The sequence below is a fragment of the Enhydra lutris genome, unplaced genomic scaffold, assembly GCF_002288905.1.
Source record: "Enhydra lutris kenyoni isolate GAN:26980312 unplaced genomic scaffold, ASM228890v2 scaffoldscaffold79, whole genome shotgun sequence".
Taxonomy (NCBI): Eukaryota; Metazoa; Chordata; class Mammalia; order Carnivora; family Mustelidae; genus Enhydra; species Enhydra lutris.
Window position 1 is genome coordinate 5,386,274 of NW_019154163.1, and position 13,394 is coordinate 5,399,667.

The 13,394-nt window shown below is 37.0% G+C and overlaps 1 protein-coding gene across 1 annotated transcript in view; it reads left to right on the forward strand.

Moving 5' to 3' along the window:
* Positions 1-13,394, forward strand: part of LOC111160897 (magnesium transporter 1) — a 77,092-nt gene that overhangs the window by 55,189 nt on the left and 8,509 nt on the right. Inside the window, exons 4-7 of the mRNA XM_022524292.1 lie at positions 1,217-1,357; positions 1,970-2,110; positions 3,155-3,244; positions 3,926-3,989. Of these exons, the coding sequence (XP_022380000.1) occupies positions 1,217-1,357; positions 1,970-2,110; positions 3,155-3,244; positions 3,926-3,989 (436 nt within the window). The remainder of the gene's footprint in view (positions 1-1,216; positions 1,358-1,969; positions 2,111-3,154; positions 3,245-3,925; positions 3,990-13,394) is intronic.

Below are 13,394 nucleotides of genomic sequence, written 5' to 3' on the forward strand. Positions count from 1 at the left end.
TCCAAAAGTGATATAGTTAAATATTGATGATTTTGTCTTAAAGGCACCTCCCTGGTTCAGTTGGGAGAACATGTGACTTTTGATCTCAAGATAGTGAGTTCCAGCAACTCCGTATTGGGTGTAGAGATTACATACATACAAATTCTAAAAAAGATTTCAGCCTGAAGTTTGGGTAGTAGTTTGTGGAGTGAACACTGTCCAGGGTCTGGTTCTTAGCTTTTCAGACTCTGAAATTGAATTTTTAACAGTGTAGCCAAAATTTATCTAGTTCTGGAGACCTTGTACGCACTTACGAAACTAAAAATCTGTGGACATTGGTAACTAAAGGACTCATCTATTCATTAATTTGCCAAGGAGACCAAAATAATCATATCCATTAATCACTATGTTCTCCTTCCTTATGGGAAAGTCTAAAACATTACTGTTAGAGGGTTCTGTTGTGAGTATAGGATCAAATCAAGGGAGTTAGATTGTTTTATTGTCTGATGTCTTTAAATTATAAATGTCTCATACAAGCTAATCTCCCTTATAGGGTTACCTGTTGAGAGGACCTGAATATTTGCATCTGTTGGTCAGCATCTTTTCCCTGTACTTAGACTTTCTCTTTTCTACAAATACAGTTATATCAGGAAAGATATAAGGCAGATGAGTCAGTTATGGTTTCTTTACCTAAATAATTCCAATGTTGTCTTCTTTAAGCATACCTTGGTCACATTATTGAGAATGTGATGCTTATCAGTAAACACTTAAGAAACTTTTAGAATTAACTATTTCTGCACATGACTACCATTTTGTATTTATTTTCACTTTAGTTTTAGAGTACTATCTTGTTTACTCAGACTGAAAATGTACTCAATTTGGAGTTTATTTCAGCTACAAAAGGCAATTTTAGTTCTTGCAAATGTGTTCTTTTTGTGTTATTTCTGAACAGATTAAAATGTTTGTGATATGGGAGATTTTCCATTCTAAAGGAGTAGAGTGTAGGTTTCCTAGCTCAGAGTTAATATTTGGTCAGTGAAGTGTACTAATTAAGGCCACAGGCAGTCTTGGGTTTGAATCCTGATTCCACCACTTTTCACTTTCCTTAGGCAAATCGCTTGACCTACCTAAACCTGGGCTTCCTCATCTTTGTAAAATGCCTAAATTTCAAGGTAATATTTGCTATTAAGATTATTTTCTTGATAACTTATATTTTCATGGACTTCTTTTTATTCAGCTAAACATGAATTCAGCTCCAACTTTCATCAACTTTCCTGCAAAAGGGAAACCTAAGCGAGGTGATACATATGAGTTGCAGGTGCGTGGTTTTTCAGCTGAACAGATTGCCCGGTGGATTGCTGACAGAACTGATGTCAATGTAAGTTTCCCTGCTTTGTAGAAAGGTACTCCTTCTATTGTCTTCTTCCAGTCTTACTGGGAGGTCTGAATTGGTCATATCACTGAGGTGGAATAGTCTGGCAGCTGCTTCATAAATAGCATTTAACAGAAACATCCTGATGAAAGAATGAAATTATAAAACATTTTCTATTACCTCATTGAATTCAGCATGGAAACCACTCTTTTGAGTGGTTTTTGATGGACTAGTGGTATTTGGAAAATACTTCTTAATCTAAAAGATGTTGTGTTGTAGTTAAACAGAATACTGTACCTATCTCATCCCATTTGGGGATACATTGTAGACTCTTTTGATTAGGATGAAAAGAAAAAGTATGATTTTCCTTTTAAAGTTTTTATTTAAAGAAATTTTTATTTTATTTAATAATTCAAATTAATTATTTAATTAATTTAATATAGTGAACTGTTAGCTTCCGGTGTAAAATACAAAGATTTAACACTTCCATACAACACCTGGTGCTCATCACAACAATAACCACACTAGTTTTGATTGCTTTCATTTTGAATTAGTTTGACCTATATAATTAACAAATAAATTCCATACTTAAAACATTTTTTCTTTCCTTTCCATTAGATTAGAGTAATTAGACCCCCAAATTATGCTGGTCCTCTTATGTTGGGATTGCTTTTGGCTGTTATTGGTGGACTTGTGTATCTTCGAAGAAGCAATATGGAATTTCTTTTTAATAAAACTGGTTGGGCTTTTGCAGCTTTGGTGAGTGAATTTTAGAACAAAACTTGTTTGCATATATAAATGTATGTCAAATATACATAAATTAAAAATTTTATAAGCTTAAAATAAAAAACTATTAAGATGTATTTTAAGGGGCGCCTGGGTGGCTCAGTGGGTTAAGCCTCTGCCTTCGGCTCAGGTCATGGTCTTAGGGTCCTGGGATCGAGCGGGCTCGCTGCTCAGCAGAGAGCCTGCTTCCCTTCCTCTTTCTCTCTCTGCCTGCCTCTCTGCCTACTTGTGATCTCTGTCTGTCAAATAACTAAATAAAATCTTAAAAAAAAAAGATGTATTTTAAATAACAGCGTCTCTATAATATATTTGATTTTTTTCTCAATAAAATGTATACATTTCTTAGGAGTACTGTCATGTGTAAATGAAAACAAGTGTTTCAAATACTTAGACAGTAAACTACTTAGGGGATAATGAATTATTTAAAGAACTATGATAATTCTGTACTTAGATAAGTAGAAAAAATGATTTTTAAATACTTTAAATGTAGTAAACCTAGAAGGGTAACAACCTCAGAAAATAAACCATCTCAAAACTTTAAAAAAATTGTTTGAATACAATATTGTATTGTTAAGTAGAATTTTGTTTTTTATTTCTTACCTGTGAGGGGGATTTTATTTATTCATGCCTTAAAATCATTTTGTTTCCTTCATTATCTTATTAGCATGGCCAGAGTTTGTGGGAACTTGTACTCCTTTTTTATCCAATCTCAACGATAGGATGTCACCCCTAAGAAAATATGCAGTTCTTTTGAAAATATTCTTCTAAAAGGCTCTTCAGTTTTCAATTTTTAAACATCTGTCAGGTTATATATAATTTTAAAATAGGGTTTTCCTTTCAGTGTAAGTATTAGTGATTCTTGTGAAATGCAAGCCTTATTCAAAAATTACTCATCTGAAAAAAATTTGGTTCCTGTATTACTTGAGCAGACATGCTTTTCATCATCCTGTTAGTCTGATCAGTATAGGAGCAGCTGCACCATGTTATATAAGTATTTCCTTATTTTTTGTTTCCTAGTGTTTTGTGCTTGCTATGACATCTGGTCAAATGTGGAACCATATAAGAGGACCACCATATGCTCATAAGAATCCGCACACAGGACACGTGGTAAGGGAAGTTCAGAATTTCTTTCCATTATACACCAAAGTTAACCTTAATAATTATTAATTATTATTAGTTATTGATAATTATTATCTATATACATATATAGATAATAATTATTATTTTGTGACACCATTGCCAAGGTGTGAAGGAATTGGGTTTTCAATCTCTCTTGGATGATGAGCTTCAGTTAATGAAATGTGCTTTTAAAAGTGGAAAATTCCTTATCCTTATCACATTTGGTGAGTTCTTTTGACTCTAAGAGGCTAAGAATCAAAGTCAGCTTTCAAATAAACAGTTAGTTGAAATGCACAAGTACTTGAGCATCTACTGTTTCTAGGCACTGTGCTAAGTATTATTAGATGCAGTGGTAAACAAGAACAATCTTTGCCTTCATGGAGTTTACATTATTGTACCTCATGGTCTTGTACACTGAAGTACTATGTTTCTCATATATTCTGTTGTTGAGAACATAATACAATGAAAAGACAAATGAATAATAAATAACACAGAAATAGTGTTTATTTTTTTCCAGTTTCTTACTGACGAATGCCACAGACTCAATGCTTATGTAAATCAGGTGCACTAATAATTTCATAGGGCTCAAAAATAGCCAATTTTAGGATTAGAATATCAAAAGTTAATGTATATTTAAATATTTAATTTTGTCTTTTTTCCTCCCCCCAGAATTACATCCATGGAAGCAGCCAAGCCCAGTTTGTAGCTGAAACACACATTGTTCTTCTGTTTAGTATCCTCTTTTTGTAATAAGTCCTTGATGCTGCATTTTAGTTTATCTATTTTGTCACATTCTCATATTTTCTTTATAGTGTTTGCTTGAGGCTGCTCTCTTATTAATGCAAGTTTTAATATCTTTGGAATCCTATTTCTATGTGATTTATCTTAGTCCAATCAGCTAAACACCACCAGAGACAAACCTTCAGTCTAATAAAGACAGGCTTATTTTTTGTAAAGATTTTATTTCTTTATTTGACAGAGAGAGGTCACAAGTAGGCAGAGAGGCAGGCAGAGAGAGAGGGGGAAGCAGGCTCCCTGCTGAGCAGAGAGCGCGATGCGGGGCTTGATTCCAGGACCCTGAGATCATGACCTGAGCTGAAGGCAGAGGCTTTAACCCACTGAGCCACCTAGGCGCCCTAAAGACAGGTTTATTGATCATTGCTACAAGGGAGACTGCACACTAGAAGAACCATGGGACATCTTACCTAAGGAAAGATAGAGTTATTATAAAATTTGGAGGAAGGGTGAAGCTTAGGTGAAATGTAAATGAAGCAATGTTTTGATAAACTTAAAGCAAAACCAGACTAAGTGAAAAGGAATCAGCATCAGGTTTGGACTGTGAAGTGGACACAGGGTTCTGTCTCCTGTAAACTCTACAGAATTCAGATTAATGTGGGATTTTGTCTTCACAAACTCTTTATTTGAAGCTCTGTACTTTAGTTGTAAATCGAGGCTACTTAGAAATTGTACTTATGTGTTGAATGACATATCTTCCAGGCAAGAATGGATTGTTTCCTTCCTAGTGATATAATTTGAATCAGTCTACAATTTAAGACATCTTCCTCTTCATTGAGTAAGAAAACAGTAGTTTCTCAAAGACAGGTTATTTTGGTTGTTGTTGTTGTTGTTCAAGATTTTATTTATTCATTTGAGAGAGAGCACAAGCATGGGGGCGGGGGGTGGTGGGAGGGGATTGGGAGGTAGAGGGAGAAGCAGACTCCCTGCTGAACCAGAAGTCCGATGCGAAGCTCAATCCCAGGACCCAGAGATCACAACTCGAGTCGAAGGCATATTTTTTTTTCCTGTGAACTCTGTGGCTGCTTTTTATGTGTTTTCCCATTCTCTTGAATGGCAGAGCAGGTTGTTATTTTCTCAAATCTGAAAATTGATGCCTCTGTAAGCTGCAAGGATAGTTAACAGTGACTCAGATAGGTAAGAGTCTGAACTTCATAGCCTTATTCAACACAGTTTATCTCCCCGCCCCAAATATATAAGCAGTGATTCTGTAGAATAAGTCAATAAGGTAAACAAATGTAATGTTTCTGGAGTTGTGCTGCTCAGCCAAGGGGTCCTGACATTGACATATTGCAATCAGTTGTAGCCCAGGCTGTTAGAGAATCTCTGCAGTGGTTTGATGGTAAAGTCATTTGCCTTGCCTTCTCATCTCATCATCTAAATAACTTAGAGGTCAACTAGTTCAACACTTAACTCTATTGAAATTGGATTGTACTATTTAAGAATTGGCTAAGAAATTTGAAGGTGATTACAATCAATATGCGTAATTTAATCCCTTAAAATGCTTTTTCTGATGATAAAAGCTATACAAGTTAATTAAAGGAAATTTAGAAAATACAAGTACATATAAAGAAAAAAATAAAAAACCCTGGAAATATCTTCCTTAGTAAATCTTTGTGTGTGTGTTTCCCATTTTATTTTACTATATTGATGATTTAATAGAGATACTTTAAGGAAAACAATCTGAAAAAAAATGAGCTTTTGGTTTAATTGAAAGACATTTGAGAAAATGATGCTTTCTCAAAACAGTGTTCATGTATAATATGGAAAACAGATTTACTGCTTAAAATCCAGCTCAGAGCCAGGAGAGTTCATCTATTCAGGTATGGAATGATGAGCTAAAAAATTAATCTAATAATAAATACCTATTCCCAGCGGTAAGAAAGAATATTGCAAGAAAAATATCCAACCGTCGGGGCACCTGGGTGGCTCAGTGGGTTAAAGCCTCTGCCTTCGGCTCAGGTCATGATTTCAGGGTCCTGGAATTGAGCCCCGCATCGGGCTCTCTGCTCAGCAGGGAGCCTGCTTCCTCCTCTCTCTTTCTGCCTGCCTCTCTGCCTACTTGTGATCTCTGTCTGTCAAATAAATAAATAAAATATTTAAAAAAAAAGAAAAAAAATATCCAACCATATGTTCTTTCAAATCCTAAAATTTATTTCTTATTCAATTTATTTAAATTTTACTTATTTTAGGGGCCCCTGGGTGGCTCAGTGGGTTAAAGCCTCTGTCTTTGGCTCAAGTCATGATCCCAAGGGTCCTGGGATCGAGCCCCATGTCAGGCTCTCTGCTCAGTGGGGAGCCTGCTTCCTCCCTTCTCTCTCTCTCTGCCTGCCTCTCTACCTACTTGTGATCTATCAAATAAATAAAATCTTTAATAAAAAAGAAATAAATTTTACTTATTTATTTGACAGAGAGAGATCACAAGTAGGCAGAGAGAGAGGAAGGGAAGCAGGCTCCCTGCTGAGCAGAGAGCCCGACGTGGGGCTCTATCCCAGGACACTGGGATCATGACCTGAGCTGAAGGCAGAGGCTTTAACCCACTGAGCCACCCAGGCGCCCCGACTTACTCAATTTATTTAAACTAAAAAAAAGTTCACCCACTTCTACCCCTTACTGCCCTACTCTGACAACCACCAATCTGTTCTCTGTATCTGTAAGTGTGTGTGTGTGTGTGTGCGCGTGTGTGTGTGTGTGTAAAATTTATTTTTAGATTCCACATATAAGAGAGATCATACAAATTTGTCTTTCTCCTGTTTCAAATTATTTCAAAATTTAGGTTGGAAATTCTCATTTATGGTTTGATCTATTAACAAATTTATTATACCTTGGAAACTTTCCAGTGTCTTGAAATGGTCTCAATTAATGGTATTTTGAAATTGAACAGTGTAGCAAAAGGGCAGATATAGTTACAAAATATAAAGTGATTTGTGTTTTGTCGGTCTTCTAGCTTTGTCCTAATTTTTTAAAAAAAAGCTTTTATTATTTATTATTTTTTAAGGATATTTTACCAGGTATAGATTTCTAGATTTCTTTAAGCACTTTGGAAATGTTATCTCATTGTCTTTTACTTCCATAGTTTCTGAGAAAAATCAGATTTAATTCTTATTATTGTTCTTTGAAGGCAGTATGTCTTTTTCTCTGATGGATTTTAAGACTTTTCTCCTAATGTTTTATTTCTGTTGTTCCTGTTTTCTGAATTGCAGATCTTCCTAAGTCTGTGGGTTAGTACCCTTACTCATTTTGGAAAATGTTTGGCTACTATATCTTCAGTATTGTTTTTCTCCCATTTTCTCCATCCTCTCCATCCATGACTTTCAACTGAGAGCCTGGTGAATGAATCTTGTCATTCTTTCTGGTGGAACCTGAACCTTAATCATGGTCTCCTTAACACTGTAGGACTGCCAAAATTCTTCTCTCCTAAGCTTTGTCCTAACTTTTAAAATATAATTATATAAGACATTTAAGAAATTGGAATATTCTTACTTTTTCCTTCTGCCTAAAGGTTAAACATAACTTAAGGCTTCAGATACATTTGGAGCAGATTGCAAACCTATTGAAATATGTCATTTTGTGCCTCCTGGGTGACTCAGCAGGTTAAGCAGCTGCCTTCCGTTCAGGTCATGATCTCAGGGTCCTGGGATTGAGCCCCACATTGGCTCCTTCCTCAGTGGGGAGCCTGATTCTCCCTCTCACTCTCCCTCTGTGCTCTCTCTCAAATACATAAATAAAATCTTTTAAAAAAGAAAGAAATATAGCAAGTTTTTCCTTTCCAAGTTTTAATTTAGATTCCAATTAGTTAACATAGAGTGTAAATTTAGTTTCAGGTCTAGAATTCACTGATTCAACACCTACATACAACACCCAGTGCTCATCACAAGTACCCTGCTTAATCCCCATCACCTATTTCACCTATCTCCCTCACCCACCTCCCCTCTGGTAACCATCAGTTTGTTCTCTGTAGTTAAGAGTCTGTTTCTTGGTTTACCTCTCCACCCCATTTTTGTTTCTTTTGTTTCTTAAATTCTATACATGAGTGAAACCATATGGTATTTGTCTTTCTCTGACTGACTTATTTTGCTTGGCATAATATTCTCTAGCTCCATCCACGTCATTGCAAATGTCAAGGTTTCATTCTTTTTTTATGGCAGAATAATATTCCATCATAGATACTACTTCTTTATTCATTCATTAGTCAGGGAACTTTTGGGCTCTTTCTATAATTTGGCTATTGTTGATGCTGCTATAAACATGGGGGTACATGTATCCCTTCGAATAAATATTTTTGTATCCTTTGGATAAATACCTATAGTGCAATTGCTACATCATAGACAATGAATTAACTTTTTGAGGAACCTCCATACTGTTTTCCAGAGTGGCTGAGCCAGTTTGCATTCCCACCAACAGTGTAGGAGGGTTCCCTTTACTCCCCATTCTCACCAATACCTGTTTTTTCCTGTGTTGTTAATGTTAGCCATTCTGACTGGTGTGAGTTGATACCTCATTGTAGTATTAATATGCATTTCTCTGATGATGAGTGATGTTGAGCATCTTTTCATGTGTCTGCGGGCCATCTGTATGTCTTCTTTGGAGAAATGTCTATTCATAACTTCTGCCCATTTTTTAACTGGATTATTTGGGGGTTTTTTGGGGGGTGTTGTGTTTTGTAAGTTATTTATATATTTTGGATACTAACCCTTTATCAGATAAGTCATTTGCAAGTATCTTCTCCCATTCCATAAGTTGCCCTTTAAAAAAAAAAGATTTATTTTATTCATTTTTAGAGAGAAAGCATGAGTGAGAGGAAGGGTGGGGGAGAGAGAGAGAGAAAGAGAAAGACTCCCTGCTGAGTGCAGAGCCTCATGTGGGACTTGATCCCACCATCTTGAGGTCATAACCTGAGCAGAAATCGAGAGTTGGATGCTTAACTGACTGAGCCATCCCGCCACCCTCGTAGGTTGCCTCAGAAGCTTTTTTTCTTCTGTTCAGAAGCTATTTCCCAATAGTCTGTTTTTGGAAGTACAGCATTTCTTATAAATTTGGTTAATCAGATACAAAATGGGAATATTTTTTCAGGGTGATTTTTTTTTCCCTTATTTTGTTTTTAATTTTTTGGTAATGGTCAGGAAGGTTTGGGTGATACTTTCTGAGCAGTTATTTTTGCTAGTCACTGTGAATGCATGATTTGTCTAAGGAGCCTATAGTATTGGGATAAACAGAGGTTTACAGGTTATAAGACAGTGCCTTAAATGCTGTGTCTCACTACGTGTGAGACAATGAATAAAGCTATTTAACTTTTTTAGAGGTAGGAAACTTTTTTTTTTTTTAAGATTTTATTTATTTATTTGAGAGAGAGACAGTGAGAGAGAGCATGAGCGAGGAGAAGGTCAGAGAGAGAAGCAGACTCCCCATGGAGCTGGGAGCCTGATGTGGGACTCGATCCCGGGACTCCAGGATCATGACCTGAGCCGAAGGCAGTCGTCCAACCAACTGAGCCACCCAGGCGTCCCTAGAGGTAGGAAACTTTATGGAAGACTGACAATCCCTTATTTTTTTAGTGGCCACAAAGCCTAAAAACTCAAAACTCAAAATTCACCATGTTGATAAGAACTAGTAGAATAAAAGACTACTAACTAGTAGTTATAAGTTTAGAAAATATCCACATATTTATCATTATTTTGATATTGTAAAACTTACTACATGATTAATAAAGCAAACTATATGAGTTGCCTGATCCACTAAGCAACTTTTAAAATTACATTTTAGGGGTGCCTCTGCCTTCAGCTCAGATCATGATCCCAGGGTCCTGGGATCGAGCCCCACATCAGAGGGGAGTCTGCTTCCTCCTCTCTCTCTGCCTGCCTCTCTGCCTACTTGTGATCTCTCTGTCTGTCAAATAAATAAATAGAATCTTTAAAGAAATTACATGTATGTAAATTTTATGTAAATTACTATATTCATGCAGAAATGTTCACAGTTCATAAGTGCAGTGTACAGTTTGATAAATTTTCACAAAGTGAACACAACTGTGTAATCAGCACCCAGTTGATGAAATAAAACTACTCATACCCCAAAGCATTCCCCTCATCACCCCTTCCTGATTGTTACCTTCCTACCCAAAAGTAACTACTATCCTGACTACTAACAGTATGGATTAGTTTTACTTATTGTTTAATTTTACACAAATGGAATTATACTTCAAATATATCTAAATTAAATAAAACAGTGGATTAGATAATTTTCATTCATGATCTAACACCCTAATATTGGGTGCCTGGGTAGTTCAGTTGGTTAAGCAACTGATCATGATCCCAGGGTTCCCAGCCCCACATCAGGATCCCCCTGCTCTGTGGGGAGCCTGCTTCTCCCTCTCCCTCTGCCTGCTACTCCTCATGCTTGTGCTCTCTCTCTCAAATAAATAAAGTCTTAAAAAAAATAAAACCCTAATATTAAAATCTAGGTTTATTTTTGCATAGTCTCTTACATTCTTTTTTTTTAAAGATTGTATTTATTTGACAGAGAGAGAGATCACAAGTAGAGAGAGAGAGAGAGAGAGAGGAGGAAGCAGGCTCCCTGCCTAGCAGAGAGCCTGATGTGGGACTCGATCCCAGGACCCTGAGATCATGACCTGAGCCGAAGGCAGAGGCTTAACCCACTGAGCCACCCAGGCGCCCTGAATTAGCAGTTTAAAAATGAGAATATATAATGATAGTTAGGACGTGCCAGAGCTATCAGTACACATATTCTGACAGCAATCCTTCTTCCCTTTATTTAGCAAAACTTTTTTGGAAACCAGTTTGGACAGAACACCAAGGAAAATAGATTTGTACACTCCGTTTCAAATCTTACCTTTGGGAATCTGGAGATATGCCTATTTTTTTTTAAAGATTTATGCATTTGTTTATTTGTGTGTTAGAGAGAGAAAGAGAGAGCACAAGCAGCGGGAGCTGCAGGCAGAGGGAGAAGCAGGTTCCTCACTGAACAAGGAGCCTGATGTGGGACTCAATTCCAGGACCATGGGATCATGACCTGAGCTGACGGGAGATGATTAATCAGCTGAGCCACCGAAGCGTCCCACCAAATTATTTTTATATCCAAGTAAACATTCATTACAACATTCAACAATAGAAGAATAGGGGTGCCTGGGTGGCTCAGTGGGTTAAGCCTCTGCCTTCGGCTGCTCAGGTCATGATCTCAGGGTCCTGGGATCGAGGCCCGCATCGGGCTCTCTGCTCAGCGGGGAGCCTGCTTTCTCCTCTATCTCTATGCCTGCCTCTCTGCCTACTTGGGATCTCTCTCTGTTTCAAATAAATAAATAAAATATTTAAAAAAAAATAAACTGCTAATTCAATAGGCAAAGAAATTTTAGGTCATTGTTTAAATTAGTTTGAACAATAATAAAGTACATAATTGAAACATTTTCCCACAATTTTGGAATTATGCCTCATTTTATGCAAATGTCTTTGCCTTCATCATATATAATGTACTTTAATTCTACTAGTTCTTTTAGTTCTTGTATGTTATAGAGTACTACTTCCTCTAGTTTCTATTCATTTCTCCCATAGTAATATTTAATAGTGATTAGGTATTTATTATTTATTTCGTCACTTATATCCCCCACTAGATTGTAAATTTATCCAAGGAAGGGTCTATATTTTGTCCAGCTTTTTAATTCCAGCAACTAGTAGTACCTGGCATATAGTAGGCAGTGTCGGAAAAAGTTTAAAGAATCGATTAAGGGGCGCCTGGGAGGCTCAGTCAGTTAAGGTCCAACTCTTGATTTTAGCTGAGGTCGTGATTTCAGGATCATGGCATCAAGCCCTGCATTAGGCTCCATGCTCACCACGGAGTCTGCCTAAGGTTCTCTTCTCTTTCTCCCTCTGTCCCTTCCCCCTGCTCTTTCTCTCTCTCAAATAAATAAAATCTTTAAAAAATAAGGAATCAATAAATAGAATGAAACAATACGTATGGCAGTGCATCACAACTCTTTTTTTTTTTAAGATTTTTTTAATTTTGCAAGAGAGAGTGCCTGCGTGAGCAGGGGAAGGGGCAGATGGAGAAGCAGATTCCCTGATGAGTAGGGAGCCCAGTGCAGGACTCGATCCCAGGACGCTGGGATCATGACCTGAGCTGAAAGCAGACGCTTACCCAACTGAGCCACCCAGGTGCCCCATCACAGCTCTCAATAACTGAGAACAGCACACAAAGACATTGGTCGTATATTGTAAGATAGAAAGCTCATTCAAAGAAAATACGTATGGACCATGATACAAAACAAACCATTCCAAAAACAAGTCTCAACCATTATTCAAAAGTACCCTGTAACATGGTGCCTGTATGCCTCAGTCAGTTAATCATCTGCCTTCGGCTCAGGTCATGATCTCAGGGTCCTGGGACCGAGTTGCACATTGGGCTCTCTGCTCAGCAGGGAGCCTCCTCCTCCCACTTTCCCACCCCTGCTTATGCTCTCGTTATCTCTCTCTCAAATAACTAAATAAAACCTTTTAAAAAAGGTACCCTGTAACAAAAGCCTATGGAAATTATCAATTGTTACGTGTATCTGGATATAAAGAACCTCAGTAAGAAAAAGTAATCATTGGAGAAAACAACTTGTCCAAGCAACTAAAAGCATGATGAATGGCTATCATCCCTAAAAAGAGGCTATTGATGAGAGAGTGCAAGATGGTAGTGAAGGGATGAATAGACAAAGTATAGAGCTGATTATAAATTCAGGCCTTATCCGAACACCTGTTTTTCCCTTTCTGCTTACTCATACCCACATGCGGTAGCCTACAATTTGCATGTGTGTACACGTAATTGATTTGGGCATTTTTAACTGCTGTTTGTATTAACCAAACTGGAGGGGTAAATCTCTTTTCTACTAGAACATGCTGTATTTGCTTTAAAATTCAACTTTGCTTATTTTAGCATTCAACCATGCCACGTGGAAACTATTTGCATGAGTAGGTCTATTTTGTATTTATGTAGTTTCCATATTAAGGTGAATCAAAATGAGGTGATGACATAGAGGATTCTCTTTTTTTTACTAGAATAGGACAAACTTAGGTAGTTGAGTAGTAATTTGAGCTTTAGAGGTTGATTGTTGAAATTCTGGAGAATTTTTGAAAAGTTATTTTTCAAATAAAAATTACTTGCTGTTCTGTCCAAATGGTGCGCATTTCAAGTGTATTCACTTCTGGAGGGTGGTTGAATATGCAAAAAGGATATTTAATGTTTTTTTTTTTTCAGCATAACAGTATTCATTATTTTTGCACCACACCCAGTGCCCCATGCAATCTGTGCCCTCTCCAATACCCACCACCTGGTTCCCCCAACCTCCCACCCC